Raw genomic sequence first — 18,133 nt, 5'->3', positions numbered from 1 at the left:
TCGGGCTCCCCAGGGCCAGGTGTTGCAGTGCCCGGAGCGGGCGTCGCAGCCCCAGGGGTTTCTCCATCGGGGCGGGGGGTAGATGTGGGGTCAGGGTCGGGTACGGGTTCGGGGGTTTGGGGGTCAGGGTTCCCGCGCCGGGGCGACGCTGGCACGGCCGCAGGGGCATCGTCGTGCCGGGGCGGGGCAGGTCGTGGGCTGGGTGTCGGGGATGGGGATAGGGTGGTCTCCCCATGGGCGGGCCTGACGCGTCGCGCCTTCCTGAGCGCCTTCCGGCCGGCTGGACGCTCACCCCCCTCCCTGCCGGAGGCTGGAGGATCGGAAGCCTCCGGCTCAGGCTCCGGTGCCGGGGCCTGTGGTGTTGACTTTGGGGGAGGGGGAGTGGGCACGGCGGCACCACCGGCAGCCGTTGGTGAGGGCTGGGCGGCCTTTTGGGTGGGGCAGTTTCTCCTGATGTGCCCCACCTCGCGGCACAGGTGGCACCGCACGCCGTCTGCCGTCCAGAAGGCGCGGTAGGCCACGCCCTCGTGGAGGAGGGTAAACGAGCCCTCCGTGACCTCCTCCCGGGCCAGGCAAATGAACACCTGGCGTCGGAAGGAGTAGATGTGCCGGAGGGCGGGGTCCTTCAGACCGAGCAGGAGCGGTTGGATCCCCGACCGGATCTCCCCCAAGGTGGTGAGGTGGGGGAGAAGGAGCTCGCTGCCAATGAAGGGCGGGACGTTGGAGATCACGACCCTCTGGGCCGTAACCTCCAGAGGGTCGACGGGCAAATATGTCCCGCCCACAGCGAGCCCCCTCTCCACGGCCAGGTGGACCGCCTGCTCGGTCCTCAGGAAAAATACGGCCTTCCCGTACATCCGGGCCGCAGCGACTATGGCCAGTGGGCCGACCACACTAGCCATGGCCTTGCTGCAGGCCTCGATGGTCATATTGGGGTGGGGATAGGCCTTGACCCCCAGGCGTTTTGTGAGGTGCCTGAAGGGGGTGTGGTTTGCAGCCGGGGCTGGGCCAGCCGAGCCTAAGGCAGCGGCTACCCCGGCGTAGGTGCGGCTGGGCCCCGCGACCTTCGGGCTCGCCATTCTCTGCCGCTGGTGGTGGTGTCGGGCCTCTGGCAGCAGCAGTGGTGGAAGTTGCTGGGAGAGTCCCAAGCAGCGAAGGTGGAGACCTGCCTCAGGTGACAACAGCGGTGGAGGCAGGCCTCAGGCGAGTCCCAGGTAGGCCCTCGGTCGCTGTGGTGTGGGGCAGACCTGTTGGGGAGGGTCCCCAAGGCAAGTCCCAGGCAGCCCCAAAATCGAGTCCCAGGCAGCGGATGTGGAAGGCAGGCCTCAGGCAGCAGCAGCAGTGGAGGCAGGCCTCTAGCAATTCCTGGGCAGTCCCTCGGTAGTAGCAGTGGGGGGCAGGCCTGCTGGGGAGGGTCCCCAAGGCAAGTCCCAGGCAGCCCCAAAATCGAGTCCAAGGCAGCAGCGGTGGAGGTGGGCCTCAGGCAACAGCAGCAGCTGCAGAGGTGGAGGTCCTGGGGAGGGGCCCCAAGGCAAGTCCCAGGCAGCGCTGGTGGAGGCAGGCCTCGGGCAGCAGCAGCAGTGGAGGCAGGCCTCTTCTCAGACAACAGCAGCAGTGGTGGAGGTCGTGGGGAGGGGCCCCAGGGCGAGCCCCAGGCAGCGATGGTAGATACAGGCCTCAGGCAGCAGCAGCGGAGGCAGGCCTCTCCAAAGTCCCAGGCACCAGCAGGGAGGCAGGCCCCAAGCAGCAACAGGAACAGTCCTTGCACAGTCACAGTCACAAAATGGTCCAATCTCTCCAGAAGGGAAGGAAACACTCAAGTGGCCAGTCACAACTCCAGGGTGTCGGTGGACACCGCGTGCTCCTTCTCCAAGGACACCCGGGCTCTAACGTAACCCCGGAAGAGGGGCAGGCAGTCGGCCCTAACGACCCCCTCCACGGCCCGCTGCCTGGACCTGTTTATGGGTGACTGTGCTTCTGTTGAGCTGGAAGCTCTGATTGATCTACTTCAAAGAAATCCTCCTAATCAGGATCTTACAATGTTAATTGGCTGCCTGTGTCTGTGATGTGGGCAGATGATCTGCTTCTTAGTCCAATCAGGAAAGCTATCTGGTGGAGGGCAGGAATATGTAAGAGCTGAAACCTGATCTACTTCCTTCCCTTTTTCCAAAGCCCTCAACCCAACCTGCCTCCAGACCTGTGATCAGAGATCCGAGAAATTTCAGCATAATACCTTGTGTTGTAATGCTGATCTCTGCAAGTAGGAGGATGTTAGCATCTGAAGCAGTAAGGCAATGCCTTGATCCAAACCTTACCCTATAAATGTCTGCCTGACAACCAGGATGGCAGATCATTGAAACAAAAGCTACAAGTAATTCAGCAAGACTCCTCCAACATTGGTTGTACTGGAACAGCTTGCCAAAGGGTGTGGTACGTTCTGGAACACATATCTTCAGTATTACTGCCAGATTGTTGTCAGGGCCTATGGCCTTTGCAGTATCTAGTGCCTCCAGACATTTCTCGATATCCCATGGAGTGAATCAAATTGCCCAAAGACTGGCATCTGTAATGCTTGGCACTCTGGAGGACTTGGAACTGTGTTGCTATGCTTTCAGTGTCACTCTATCAAAATCACGGAACTCCCTCTCCAGTAGCACAGTGAGAGTGCCTACACTACACAATCCACAGTTATTCAAGAACCTAGGAACAGAGTAGGCCAATCAGCCCACAAGCCTATTATAGCATTCAATGAGAAGGAAGGTCACCACCACCTTTTGCAGGACTATTTAGGGTTGGCCAATAATTTTTGACCTCACTAGTATCACATACAATGAATGAACTTTTTAAAAAATACAGCTATTTTAAATTAGAATTGGCTTTATCTTCACATGTACTCAAATGAGTATAGTGAAACGTTTACAAGTCACCACTTAGGGCACTATATTAGGTATCATTATAGCTTGGTACAGATTCTTAAGTACAAATTCTGAGGAAAAGAACATTGAAAACTAATAAAATTAAAATGTCCAGCAATAAATTAGAAAAATGGAGAAATCAGAGTTCAGAATAACAGCTCTCCTAACCCAGACAGTACCAGACTTCACCTCAAGGCTGGAAGTCTGAGTGTTCGAGTCCACGCTGAGGTCAGGTGTCAGAATCCACGCTGAGCCTGGGAGTTCAAGTGCATACTCAGGCTGCACTCACTTTCACCCTGGACATCGCCGACGCATCCGGAGAAAAGGAGGTAAAAAAGAAAAACGAAAAAAGAAAGAAGAAAATAAAATAAATGGATAGAGCGGACAAGCTTTGGCTCAGGAGTCCTCCTCTGCTGCCGTCTGGGAGAGAGAACAAAAGAACGTGCTGGAACCACTCAGCAAATTAGCTGGCATTTGTGGAGAGTTACATAGTTAAATGTTGATAACCTTTTATCAACATGCAGTTTAGTTAAGTACTACTTAAACTGAAACTTTTGCTGAAAAAATACCATTGACATGAAACGTCAACTCTGTTCTTACTCTCTTCAGTATTTCCAGTATTTTCTATTTTTATGGCAAATAATTAGACTGGAAATTGGAGGACACATTTCTATCAGATGCGACAGAGAAATGAAATTGGAACTATATTCTAGTAACTATATCATTACTAATTTCAAGTTGAGTTCTGAGGCTACCATTTGGTCTTTGTCTGAATTTTGCTGTTAGGTTTTTCAGTTTTGTTTTCTAATTATACTCAGTTAGATTGGTTTTGCTTGTTCAATAAAAATAAAAATTCATGCTGTTACAAATCTATTAGCAGGACAAAATAAAACAATGACTGATGAGTCATTACCTTTATTGGGTTGTACTAGTGGATAGTGGCCATTGTATCAAAATCAATTGACCAATAGTCAAGACAATCTAATTTTGCATAAAAATAAAGACTAAGCAAATAATTTACCTAATCTTATAGATTGCTGCATTTAGGTGACTGACCACCTTTCTGGTACATATCAGTACCAACTTTGATACGTGTGATGAATGACATGTATTCTTCAATGAATATTGTCTGCTCGTATATATTCCTTAGCCATTTATTTGGCAGATATTGGTTTGCCATTTCCTTCCACTCTCAGGACAGACGAGGAGACAGGTTCCAAGTTTCCCTCAGCTGGAATGGAATTGAACCCACTGATATGTTGTTATTTTGAACCACCTGCTAGTCATCTCACCAACTAAGCTAATCAGTATCCCCCTAATATATGTACACAAGTCTAACGTTTGAACTTATTGGCATGGATATTTTTAAACAGCTCTCACCATTTCCCACAAATATTTGGATTGATTCCACTTGCAGATGTGAAGTCTTCTACAAGAAAGTCACATTGTTTGTGTGTGTCTGCACATTTGTTTTAGGAAAGAGGAGATAGTAGTGACTATGATTTTGACTTGTTCCTTTCAGTCATCAGGTTTAAATTATATTTATCCTTTTGCACGCTGTTTATGAATTCACTCAAAAATATTCTGCATCTTGTAAACCTAAACAGGAATTAAGTCAGTCTTTAATATAAAACATGAATCTTATTTGGTATTTTGGGATTCGTATCCTCAGTGTGCGTGATTCACTTTAACTTATATATGAGAAGAGCAGGCTAAACAAACAGTAACTCCAATGACAGTGGACTAATATTTGATTGCTGCAGGCTGTTAAGGAAGTGTTCATTACTATTTTTACAAAAGTTATAGTGATTCTCCAGGCGTGGTCAAAGTATTGTGTAGGAAGTCATCAGTCTGGGGAAAACATGCTGTTTCTCCAAGTGAAAATCCATGTGTTTGATACAAGGGAAGAAAATATATTCTCAGGATAACTTTGTTTTCTAGCATATCTAGTGGGTATGTTTTTCACACAGACGATGCAACTGAAAACCCCCTGCTGAACTGGAAATCTCCAGTTCACATTATGAGTAAAATATTTCAGCTCAAGTCAAAGATATGTACTTACTAAATAAGTTTGCCTTCAGAATTGCAGTCAAAACTATAGATGCTTCCTTTTCAAAGTGGAATGACATTTGTTAAAGAGGTGAAGAAGATTCTGGAACTATAGGTCAAACTTGTAGAATCTCAAAAGAAGTTCTGCTGCCATTCAATGTAATTGTATGGCAGAAGCAGATGTTGAACTTCTTTCAGGGAGTCATGGGTAAAAGAATCATTTAGTAGATTCAATTAGATGTATACTATCAAATGAATGCAACTAACAAGAATTCTCTTTGTTAATTGGCCTTAATCAAATACTCCTGACCAAATGCTCATGCATGGATAAACCTATGCAGACTTCGAAACCTCAGTGTTCTCTTTGTATATCTGTTACTCGGAACTTAGGAAAGAATGTAATGACAAAAACTACTTGTTATTTCACTTCGATTTGTTTATAATAGGATCTGCCCAAATCTATTAATCCCTGGGAGAAAGGTTTTTCTTTTGCCCATCCATAAGACTAATATGGTCCTTATTATTGGCCTTCTTAAATATAACATTCCAATTTTACATCAACTTCTTATCTCTCCAATTAAAGGCAGATAATTTAAATCGGGGGCTTCTCATCTTACTCCTATCCACGACTTCAGGACATCCTTAAAAAAATCTAACCTTATTCCCCTCTTATTCCTTATCTAAATGATGTTCCTCAGCAATACCACTGAAGACATGCTATTATGTTCAATACGTGCATTGATCAGACTTGGTCCTACTTCCACCATGACTCTTAAACCCCTCCGTAACCTCAGTGTTGCCTGTTCAATTTACAGTCCTTGCAGAGCCATCATTCTCCAGTTAAACATTGGTAAGATACAATTCTGTTGAATTTTCCATGCCCACCCTCCACCATCTCCAGCGCAACCTACCTGGAGCTGTGAAAATTCAGCCCTTAGTATCTGGAGCTGATAAAGGCAGATACTAAGGTTTCAGTAGGAGGGTTTCAGTAGGAGGAGACAGAATAGATTATGCTATACAAGTGTAATAGCAGATGTTTTGATGAAGAGGATGTGGGATTAGAAGCTATGATTATGGTCAAAGGAATTATGGTGAATACTCAGATTCAACTTGTAACAATGACTGTGGAATGGCATGGAATTGGTACTGACATGTGAAGTTTGTTGCATTGCTGAAGATTCCATAATTAGCCATCTCGAGGAAAATTCCGCCATGGCCACTTCTGGATTCCGAGCCCAGGATTGAGGCTGATGTCAGGATCACAACTCACCCTACAAAATTCCACTTCTATTATTCAAACTCTGTAAGTCAACCAAAGAAAGTTACTTTCAACTGACAAGTTGTGAGAGCAATGTGAGGAGAATTACTCCTTTGGCAACTAATGTACCATTGCTACTGCGTAAAAGTCAAATCTATAGGACCAGATTTTTAGCCATAAGTTAGGGAGCCAACAATAAATAATACACAAGTAATATTTTGAGGGGTTGGAATTCACTATCTCCCATTAACTTGCTTCCTGTTTATAGTGGTATATCAGCTGATTGCAGAATTGCCGGATAGAGATTATTGCAATCAACTCCATTCCAAAATTAATGCAAGAGAAACCAAGAAATATTTTTTGTGTTGAATTTATATTTACAATGTTTTTGCACACTAAAGTCGTCAAATTTATCAAATTTCTCAAAAATAAAATCCATACAAACATTTATACAATTTAATTTTATTTCATTTATTGTCACTTATACCGAGATTCAGTAAAAGTGTTGTTTTGTGGGCACATTGTACCATAAAAAGTGCATCAAGTAGCAGAACAGAGTGCAGAATTCAGTGTTGTGCAGAGAGAGAGAGATCAGAATTAACATTTGAGAGGTCCTTTCAAAAGTCTAATATGTTACAAAGCGGGTCGTTTTACAAGGTTATGTTGTGCTTGATGTTTTCCAGAGAGGTTCTCAGCGACCCAAGGTCCCACCATCTCTGAAGTTTGAATGGTTCATTGGGGGGCCTTTTGTTTATACCTACCAGATAATGCTTCTGGCAGAAAGCTTTCAAGTCTTTCAAAAAAACTGGTATAAACAAGGGGCCGTGGCCAGCTCTCTAGCTGGGCGGGTCAGTTCAGTTTGGGGGCTAGTTGAGTCAGGGTCACAGTTGAAACTGGATGTTCTCCCCCCACCTTCTGCACTTCTGACTTCATAAGCTGCAAGTTTTTTGTGTCAATTTTACTCTTTGTACTAAGGTTTGTTTATTGGGGTTGTTACAAGTATTTTGGAACAGCATCATTAAGTGGGGATAGCCTGTCAGGTTCGGATTGGATAAATTACTCAGATATTCGGTGAGTTGTGTTTCATTCTGTAAGTTTGTAAATAAATTCTGTTTGTTTAAAACTCGGCGGTCTGACCAGCTAATTCACTCTGGGAATATCCATTAAACATTTACTTGAAACAAATAAGTTACATTCTGGCTACCTGCTTAAAAATGTTTTGAGGGGTCAGCCCTGGTCCATAACAAAAACAGCTGCTCTTGAATCTGTTCATAGATGTAGTCAAACTTCTATATGTTATGCCCAATGGAACAGGGTGGAAGAGAGTATAACCGGAGTTGGAGGGGTCCTTGATTATATTGGTTGCGGATGCTGGAGATCAGAGTTGAGAGTGTGGTACTGGAAAAGCACAGCAGGTCAAGCAGCATCTGAAAAGCAGGAAAATCAATGTTTTGGACATAAGCCCTTCATCTGGATATGTATATGAGAGAGAGTCTGTATGATTGTGTTTGTGTTTGAGAGAGTGTGTGTGTGTATATGTGCTTGTGTGTGAGTTTGTGTGTGAGACTGTATAGTTTAGTGGGGTCACCTGTAGTGTGACATGAACCAAAGATCCCGGTTGAGGCTATTCTCATGGGTTCCGAACTTGGCTGTCAGCCCATGCTCGGCGACTCTGCGTTGTTGCATATCCCGAAGTCTGTCTCAAAGGACGTTCACCCGAAGATCCGAGGCCCAATGTCCTTGACCTCTGACATGTTCCCCCACTGGGAGGGAGCACCCCTGTCTGGCGATTGTTGCGTGGTGTCCATTCATCTGTTGTAGCGTATGCATGGTTTTGCCAATATACCTTACCTGCAGTGTTGGCTGATTCACATGAGTATCTGTCACGTTCATGGTGGGTGATGTCCCCATGTCTAATGGTAGCATTCATGTTATTGCATTAGTTGCCATGACAAGGTTGCATGGTGTTGTGGTCAATGTTGTCCTGAAGGCGGTGTAGTTTGCTGTGAGCAATGGTCTGCTTAAGGTTTGGCAGTTGTTTAAAGAGAAGTGGAGGTGTAGGGAAGATCTTGGTGAGGTGCTCATCCTCATCGAGAATGTGTTGCAGGCAGCGAAGAACATGGCGTAGTTTCTCTACTCCTGGGAAGTACTGAACAACAAAGGGTACCCTCTCAGTTGTATACTGTGTCTGTCTCCTGAGGAGGTCATTACGGTTTTTTGCTGTGGCATGTCAGAACTGGTGATCAATGAGTTGAGCATCGTTCTTATGAGGGCATCCTTCATCTCAAAATGTATGAGAAACTAAGGATTTTTGGCAAAAGTTTGGGAATCTAAATATATACAAGATCAATAACTAATTGAGTATATATGGAAATAGAAATTTAAAGGTCAAGTGGTCTGAGACAGATAAGAAAAGCTTCTTCTTCTAAATGATGTGCATTCATCAAACTTCATGAATACTAACTGTACTCTTTTTCTTCTGACTCCCATGTTGCTATTTCTGCATTTATCCTGCTGCCCCTTGGTGACTTGATCTGAAACATATCAGGGTCCACTCATATACCTGTACCAACAGATGCAAGAACAGCTTCTTCTCTGCTGTTATTAGACTTCTGAATGGACTTCTCAAATTTCAAACTTAATGTTTATCTTGCTCTTTTTACACCTTCTTTGTATGTGTAATATTGTATTCCTCACTCTGTTCTATTACCCTTATGTGCGGTACAATCTGCCCGTACTGCATGCAAAACAAAACTTTTCACTGTTCCTGGGTACACGTGGCAGTAATAAACAAAATCCAATCAAAATCAGATTATATGCGGATGATACCGAGCTCTATCCCTTGGCTGAATTTCAGTGTCTTTGAACTTTTTCCAAATGTAGAGCACTTCAGACCTGTATACATAAAGTGGTTATGACTCCTTTATTCAATCTTATTTTTGCCTGCAGGATGTTGCTGAAAATAATTTGATTGATTGGTATGAAACAATTAATACCTCAAAAATGGCATTAATTACTTTTAGGTTTGACAGTCCAAAGAAGTACTTTTACTCAAACTTATCTTTGGCACTGAATTTACTACCCATTTAGTTCTACCTTTGCATATTTAATCTGATATTAAGAGTGATCATTGCTGTCTGTTGATTTTGTTTCTAAAAGCCACTGTATAGAATTACTGAATGTTGACTTTATTAAAACAGGGACTGCCAAATGCAATTTTATTCAGCTAGAAGCTATAATCATTTATATATTTCTCTAAAGAAAATACATTTAGACCAAACGTGACACCCAGGGCCTGATTCTTGAAGTGTTTAGCTTTGTTGCTGGCAGATACCTTAATCTTTATGCAAAATACTAAAGTTTAAATATAAGGCTTTGATTGGCCAGCAGTAAACAGTTGAGATTGGAGATCAGATTAATTGTGCTTGAGGTACCTCTTTGAGTTTTGGCCCATGTTATTAGACCTCCAAAATTGCTTTCCAGACTTCATCATTAGAAGTATGCAATTTTTTAATCCTTCAGCTGTTTCTAAACATCATTGAATTCTGTACTTTCAATTTTGATCCTCTGCTGATAATTCCATTACCTAAAGCATAGCTTGGCTCGGGTTTCTCGTACTGTGTATTTGTTTGGTATCTCATTATCCTGTCTCTTTGGAACTGGCAGTACTTTATCTTCTGTCAAACCTCGTAAAATGCTGACTTTGCTTCACTATGTAAACAAGTACATTCTGTTTGAAATAGAATTGCAGTATTTTGTCCTGTGTAGACTTTTTTCCAGAATCTACAGCTCTTGTATGTATCTTGTGTTATGACACGTGTTTGTGGTCAAAAAGTATATATTGTTCTCCAATAAAAGCAAATTACTGCAGGTGCTAGTAGTCTGACATAAACACAGAGAAAATTGGAGAAATGCAGCTTCTGTGGAGAGAAAAATAGAGTTATTGTTTCAAGTCCGATATAATTTGTTCGGAAGAGGCCAATGTTCCAACGACAGAAATTATTCAAAAAACCTCACATTTATTCATTTTTTCCTGATTTTTACAATGGGGTAACATTTGCATGTCAGTAATGTCTTTACTTGAAGCTGATAGAAAGGAATTATGCATATAAATCAAAAATACAGCAATTTACTCAAAGACCTAAAATTATCTGTTTGTTGTTCATCTCAATGAAGACAATGGTAATCATAGCCAGTTGATAAATGGAAAATATTGTTTTCTGTCATCTTGATGTCTCCCAGATTGCTGTTGAAACTTGTCATAGAATAATTTACAGAATAGGGTGGGATGGGTGGGAAGTGGAGGGTACTGAATCGGGCTGAATAAACTCTTGTGGTATGCTGCCTTCTGTTTGGCATGGCTGAATCATTTGCTAATTCAGAGGGCAGCTATTTGGGATGAGTTAGGCTGGCAAATCCAGCAACAAGTTTGTGGAGTCGAACCAGATAGAACCTTATGGGATGGTGAGAGCTAATTCTGGAGGGCAAGTGGGCACAGACCGAGCAGTAACAGAAGGAGCTATTTTTCTGGGGTAATGTGAAGGGTTAATACTCCTCCTAAAACCAAATAAAAAATCTTAAAAACATGTCCTTCCATTTATTTGAGTTTTCCCTTTCAAGATTGGTGGTTAAACCAATTCTTGCTGTGACTCAATGAAAATAACTTTTGCCCAGTGGTACCTGAAAATTGCAATTCTTCTTCTTCTTCTTTTTCTTCTTCTTCTTTTCCTCTTTCTCTTCCTCCTGGTCCTCCTCTTTCTCTTCCTCCTTCCTCCTGTTCCTCCTCCTCCTCCACCTTTTCCTCCTTCCTCGTCTTTCATCTTACAGAGGGTTGATTGCAAAGTTGCATCAGTTGCTTCTACTGTAAGTAAACAACATTTTGTGATATGGTTTCATGGCTAACTATGAGATGTTATTCTTGAAGAACACATTTTCTGAGCTGACTGCCCACAAGTCCACTTGCTGGCCTCATCTGCCTCTTCCATCATTCCAGACTTCATGCAGTTACAGGGGTGATGGACATCAAATGGAGCTGAGGATACCTGACTTGGCTGAACTTATCAGCTGACGTGAGGTACCAGGGTATGACCGCTACTATGAATTACCAGCTTCTCGGGAGCCTCTGAGAGCTGAGAACGTTGAGATCCAGTGAGCCTTGGCTACATTCAAAACAAATATGTGCAGTTGACAATCATCCTGAGGTACTAGCCCAATGGCGGAAATCCTTCATATACCTGTATGTAGTTCATAAGGCTCAATTTTATGCATCTTTAGGAGTTGCCTGCTTGAAACAGGACTTCATTTTAAACATTGGATCAATTTGACGTCGAATGCTTTTGCAGCACCACTAAAGAATCAAGTTGGAAATGTGCATTTTTCTTTTTGGTAGTGCAGTCTTCATGTTTGAAGTGGACCAACACTGCCTACATTTTCCACAATGTACGCATCATTTTTTGAGGTAATTATTTGAAACAGGTTTATATTTTGAATCCTAGTTTTTGTTAATGAAATATTGTAATACTATATGCAGTAAAATATCAGCCAGCAATTTGCTTCGATTAACTTCAGCACCTACAAAATAAGTCTTGTATTAAAGATGAATGGGTATTAATTCTTCAATTTCAAATCATTAATGAAAGGAAAGATAAAATGGTAAATTTAAGCTGTGTTTATATCAATTCAGTGATTTTATGAGTTCAAAGTGCTGCAGAAGTTACAGCACTGATGAGAAAAAGACTGACCAAACCTTACAGACCATTTTATATGCCTTATATTGACAAGCCTTGTGACTTTTCTTTGTTCGCTGGAAATATTAGGTTCTACTTGATTATAAAGTTCACAGTAGGACAGATTTTGACAGGCAGGAGTTATGTTTCAACCTCTTTAGATATGCACATAGTCCACAGTCACATTTATCCCAACACCCACCAAGAAACAGAAAGACATCAACACCCAGGAATGTGCATAAACCACTAATATATAGCATGATTTCCATAATATCAGACACAAATGTTTATGTAATAAATGCCTGTGGTAAAAGTGACTCTCATTATAAAGACAGCCATAGTTTACATAACTACAGTTCAAAAATGCTGAGATCAATCTGTAAACCCTTGGGAACTGTGAAGCTTTTTCCACTTGGCCAGCATCATTGTCAAAGTATCCCACATGATCAGAGAACTGCATTAGGGGCACAAAGCAATTCCACATCTGGAGTTTCAGATTTTTGTTAACAAGCTGTACCTTGCCTCAGCAGTTATTGCATGGATCGAGCACAAAAGGGAACACGACTTAAAATACTCAGTGGGAATATAACCAGTTCAATTAAATTGACCGCAAAGCAATGCTGTATAACTACTGAGCAGATAAACCATATAGCAAAAACCTCACTTTGGATTTGTTAAATAAATTCTATGATCAGGACAGACTGTTCAAGTGGGGATTTAAAAGTGTCACTGTGAATGGTTTCATAATGCTGGATTATCGGCGTCTACCTTTCCAGGGGAATGCCAAAATATGCTCTACAATTTTTGAGACTTTTTAATAGACTGCAATCACGTTTTTAAAGGAAAAGACAGTAAAACTTTTGAATGAGATATGTAAGTTTGATGCATCCTGTATATTTTAAAATAGAACTCCAGTAAGGCGATACGTGAATTTATGATTGATTCTTTTTATTACTTTCCTTTGGGATTTATTTTACATATCTAAATACTATAATAAATATTGGACAGTTGGAACAGTTAATTGGTATTAATTCTGTTTGACTCTGAGCTAAACTTCCAACTCAATTTCCCCCATCACAAGCACCATGTATTTCTTGCCTACCTCGGCTTACGTTTATGCTGAAACTCTCATCTAAGCTTCTGTCATTATACACCCAGTGATTCTGATGTTTTGTTGGCCATCCTTCTATTCTGTATGCTTTGTAAACTTCATCTCATTTAAACTTCTATTGCTGGTATCAGGTGGGATCTTAGTGGGAGTTTGGAAGCAGGAGGAAAAGAGATTTTGAAAATCCCCTCTGGAATGCCTCCCTAACATGTTCCCACTTCCGAATAATCTTCACTATGTCTGGGTGAAACCGGCATCAGTTCTGTACCAGACAGTGGCATGTAATTATTTAGTAGCCATTAAGTGCCCATGAGGACAGGTTGTTGATGTTGCTGGCATCCTTTTGCCAGGCATAGGCCTTGAGGTGCAGCCTAAGCCCTGTAGTCACTAGAATTGGTTTCCTGATGTCAAGTCAGGAGGTCCTGTTTAATTCTCCAGACCGCTTATTTTTATACTGTGCCCTCTTAGATTGTTTCCCTATGTGAAGTATTCTGTCAGCTTTATACTGTCAAACCCATTGTATTGCTGTCTGGGTTACGAACTACTAGTAGCTTGTGATTGGAGTATAGTGCTTCCATAAATGTTTTTTCTAGATATTTTCTAACCAACTTGTTCAGAGATGTCATCATAGACCTCTGGAGCAGGTGGTACTTGATTCCCTGTATCAGAGGTTGGAGCACTACCACTGCACCACAAGAGCCCTTAGAAATGACTTTTCTATGCTGAGCCAAAGAGCCTATCTAATTATGAGAGGCAGAGGATACACCACTAAAGAGGTTTAATGAGAAGAGATATTTGACTTACTGTACTCATTGGTGTATAGAAGAATGAAAGGCAACCTTAATGAAATAGAGTGTGCATGATTTTTAAGGGACTTGACAGATTGGGTGCAAAAGGTTGCTTCCCCTTGTGGATGATTTTAGGTCCAGAGCATTCAATCTCAGAATAAGAGGTCTGCATTTAAAAAGAGGAATTTAGGAGGAATTTGTTCTCCGAAGTGAGTCTGTGGAATTATTTGCCATAGAGGGCTGTTGAAGTTGGCTTGTTAGTATATTTAGGACTGAAATGGACATATTTTTACTCATTGAGTGAATCATTAATGGAGAAAAGGCAGGGAGCTGGAGTCGAGGATTATCAGATCAACCATGATCTTATTGAATGGCAGAACATAATCAATGGGATGAATGGTTTATTTCTGTTCCCATGTCTTTTGGTTATATAAGAGGCCGTTTATTACATGATTGCAATAGGTACACACTCCATTGAATGGTTTTGCATAATTACTTAGGACTATGAGGAGTTAGAAATCACACATCCATCTCCATCAGGATCTCATGTTACACTGCCTGATTCTCCACCCAAAGACTGTGTGACATTGTCATTAGATTAGATTATTTATTATCGCTATTTTCAAGTACCTCTGAGCAAAGACTATTTTCTTTACATTACATTATGACCTTACATTAACACTTTCAGAATTGTTCCTTATACAGCAAAGATGCTCAGAATCTACTGTGTTTGATAAGATTGCCTTTTATTCTTCGAAGGTCCCGTTAGTATACACCCAACTTGCTCAACCTTCCTTTATGGAACAATTCCTTCATCCCAGGAATCAACCTAGTGAATCTTCTCTAAAGTGCGCTAATAGTTACAGCTGGTGTGGTCACACCAATGCTGTGTACAGTTGAAGCAACACTTGCTTGTTTTTAGTTAAAAATCACACAACACCAGGTTATAGTCCAACAGGTTTAATTGGAAGCACACTAGCTTTCGGAGCGTCGCACCTTCATCACCTGATGAAGGAGCGTCGCTCCGAAAGCTAGTGTGCTTCCAATTAAACCTGTTGGACTATAACCTGGTGTTGTGTGATTTTTAACTTTGTACACCCCAGTCCAACACCGGCATCTCCAAATCATTGCTTGTTTTTATACTCCATTTTCCTTATGATAAATACCCCGGTTACTCCCCATTTGTCCTTTTCCTCTATATGTTTTCATCTTCATCCTCCTATTTGTTTTTCTGCACTCCTTTGTTTCTGGTCCTCACACACCTGTATTCAATCATCCTCCCACCCTTGCCTTGTCCTTGACTTAAAGAGTATACAGGTACTTGGGTTTACTCAATGTGATAGGAAATTGACTGTCAATATATTAAAGCTTTTTTGCCTGCAAACACTTACTGGTTTCCTGATACCACACTTAGCTCATATGTTACAATTTTGTTTCCTGATTTTTTTGGATGTTGTAATGCTTTTATTTTCCTGACCTCTGATTGTCAAGCATGTGAACTTTGCTCCTGTTCCATTGCAGCATCTCTCATTTCCAGTCCTTCTGGTTCTATCTTTAGCCATTAAAGGAGCTGGCTGGAATGTTAGTTTTTATTTGGCCAAGGCGATCTTTCTCAACTTTGCTCAATTTTCTTTTTTGTTTTCACAACTGGGGTCAGGACCACTTTGAAAAAAATATTCCTTTTTCTCTACTGAAAAACAACTGATTGTAGTTTGGCATGGCAACCAAAGCCTGAGGGTTCTGTCTATTGGCTTGATACCTTTCTAATGTTCTGTGGTTGATTATCTTTAGTTTTACATTTCTGCCCAAGGTCTGGGAAAATGGTGTCAATACAGAGATGAGAGCATCAGAAAGAATGGATAGTAAACCCTGACAATAGGTGAATGAACAGAGAAGGAAAGGTGACTTAGGGTGGTGAAAAGACATGCTAGAACTAACGGGGTAAATGACAGAGTATTTTTCCAATTTAGGACAAAGGATAACCGAAGGTGATGCAATACTGAAGTCAGAAGAGGAGTATAGACAGCCAGAAGCAATTTTGTGAAGATGAAGAATGCACCAAGAAAACTCAAACCTTTAGCAAGGAAATAAATCTCATATCCACTTTCCTCTATGCTTCAGAAATCTGGGTCAGGCAGCATCCAAGGAACAGGAGAATCAACGTTTCGGGCATCAGGAATCCTGAAGAAGGGCTGATGCCCGAAACGTCGATTCTCCTGCTCCTTGGATGCTGCCTGACCGGCTGCGCTTTTCCAGCAACACATTTTCAGCTCTGATCTCCAGCATCTGCAGTCCTCACTTTCTCCGCTTCAGAAACCTGGCCAATATGTAAAGATCCATGGAAAAGAATTGAGGCCTTTGAAATGTATATGCTAGCTTAAAATTCATTATACAGACCGTAAGACAAATGAAGAGGTGCTTGAAACAGCAGGAGCAAAAGAACTCTGTAAAAGCGGCGTCCAGAAAAGAAAATGTCAGCAGTTTAGCCTATTTAATCAGAACTGGAAAAGGAAAAAGATCTCTTCTAGGGGGCAAAGTAGAGGCCGGTAAAACAAGGCAGAGTTGGATGACGGATGTCACAGAACAGTTGCAGATGTGCTGTCATGGATGTGTGAGGATGGCACAATACACAGATGGAAAATCACAGAAGCACTGAACTAGAAATTCCTGTACGGTGAAAAGATGGAGACATTATTGTTTGGTCTGTCAGACCATAGTTGGCACATTCAAACTATTGTACTCCAACTTTGTACCAGATTTCAAGCAGTCAATAAATGATGCATAAAATCAGTCATTCGATGATGTGATCTGATCTGGAGTCAAAAGTTTAACAGCAGCTACTATCTGGCCTCTTCTCCAGAGGGAGCACTTGAGCAGCAGCTTTGAAAGCAACAAGAGGAAGTTAGCAATTATATTGTGCCAGTGGAGATCCACTTAATAAAATGTAATCAATTAAAATTCATAATAACAAAGTCAAACAATCAAGCTAATTCTGTTTAAATCAGGTGTATTAAATCAGGTGTGAGCTATATTAGTAATGCTTTGTGCTTCTTGGTGAAAGTTTTTTAGGGAAAAAAATGAATCCTTCCCCCATTCCCCAATAATATGACTTGCAATTTCTTTGGCAAATTTTGAAAGTATGTTGCCTTAAATATGAGATGATTTAAGGGGAGACAATGGCCAGGTAGTGTCCTGGGGACCTGTGTTCAAATGCTGTCATGACAGATGATGGAATTTAAATTCAATAAAAATTAAACTAATCTGGATTAGGAGTCTAATGATAACCATGAAATCATTGCTGATTGTTGCGGAAATCCCATCTGGTTCACTAATGGCCTTTAGGGAGGGAAATCTGCCATCCTTACCTCGTCTGGCCTGCATGTGATTCCAGACCCACAGCAATGTGGTTGACTGTCAACTGCCCTCTGGAGAATTAAAGATGGATAATAAACACTGGCCTGGCCAGTGAAGTCCACATCCTGTGAATGAATTAAAAATCTCAATTCAATATGTGTGGCAATATTCTGAAAAGAAGAAGTTGTCTTCAAGTTGCTATTTCCAAAAACAGTTTGTTCCACTCTTATTCAATTAGTTCAATGACTGATTTGTAGCTTCATACAAAAGGTAGTGGCCATCTGGAACTTTCCCCTAAAGAATGTATTGAAGTTCAGTTACAAATTTGAAAACTGAAATTGATAATTTTTCTAGGCTGCTGTATCAAGAGGTTTAAAATCCAAAGCACATAAATGTGCAATATATAAAGTTAATTTATTTTTAATATAATTCTCCAACGAGAGAAAATCATTTCATCTATGTAACTGTTGTTTGCTCCCTTGTTTGCTTGTTTAACGTTGGGCAAAGCTACTAAAATGAAATATTGTCACTTTGAAATTTATAATTGCTATTTTTAATATATTATACAGATAAAGGTTTGGCAGAAAGAAGGGTAAAATGACAAAGCAAAATACATAAGGTGAAAAAGATGGGTTTTCTACATCTGAATGAATAGATTAGTTTCCATTTGTGGAAATGACGAGAGGCAAGCAGCCCAGTTGGCAATATATGAACTTGGAGCATTATTCTTTAGGTATCTGTATTTGGAACATTTATTTTGATTAGGTTGCTTTTGTGACTTATGCATTCTTTCATAGGTCAAATAAACCATTGGCACCCTGTTGTGTCATTTGAGTTCAAAAACGATCTGAATGAAAGCTCTTCCTAAACACAGATTGGGAAGTGCCAAACTTGTATTCGAAGAGAGGTCAATCCTGCTGAGAAGGGAATATAAA

The 18,133-nt window shown here is 41.6% G+C and overlaps 1 protein-coding gene across 7 annotated transcripts in view; it reads left to right on the top strand.

Annotated features, from left to right (window-relative positions):
• The window catches only part of wdr27 (WD repeat domain 27), a 491,161-nt gene that overhangs the window by 170,168 nt on the left and 302,860 nt on the right, over nt 1-18,133 (top strand). The window contains exon 23 of one of the 7 annotated variants that reach the window (XM_072580379.1): nt 15,815-15,967. The exons of the other annotated variants lie outside the window; for them this stretch is intronic. Within the exon in view, the coding sequence (XP_072436480.1) occupies nt 15,815-15,836 (22 nt within the window). The 3' untranslated portion in view covers nt 15,837-15,967. Of the gene's footprint in view, nt 1-15,814; nt 15,968-18,133 lie in introns of those variants that run through there. 7 annotated transcript variants of the gene reach the window in all.

This window comes from Chiloscyllium punctatum, chromosome 11 (genome assembly GCF_047496795.1).
Source record: "Chiloscyllium punctatum isolate Juve2018m chromosome 11, sChiPun1.3, whole genome shotgun sequence".
Lineage (NCBI taxonomy): Eukaryota > Metazoa > Chordata > Chondrichthyes > Orectolobiformes > Hemiscylliidae > Chiloscyllium > Chiloscyllium punctatum.
This window is presented reverse-complemented; position numbering and strand designations above follow the sequence as displayed.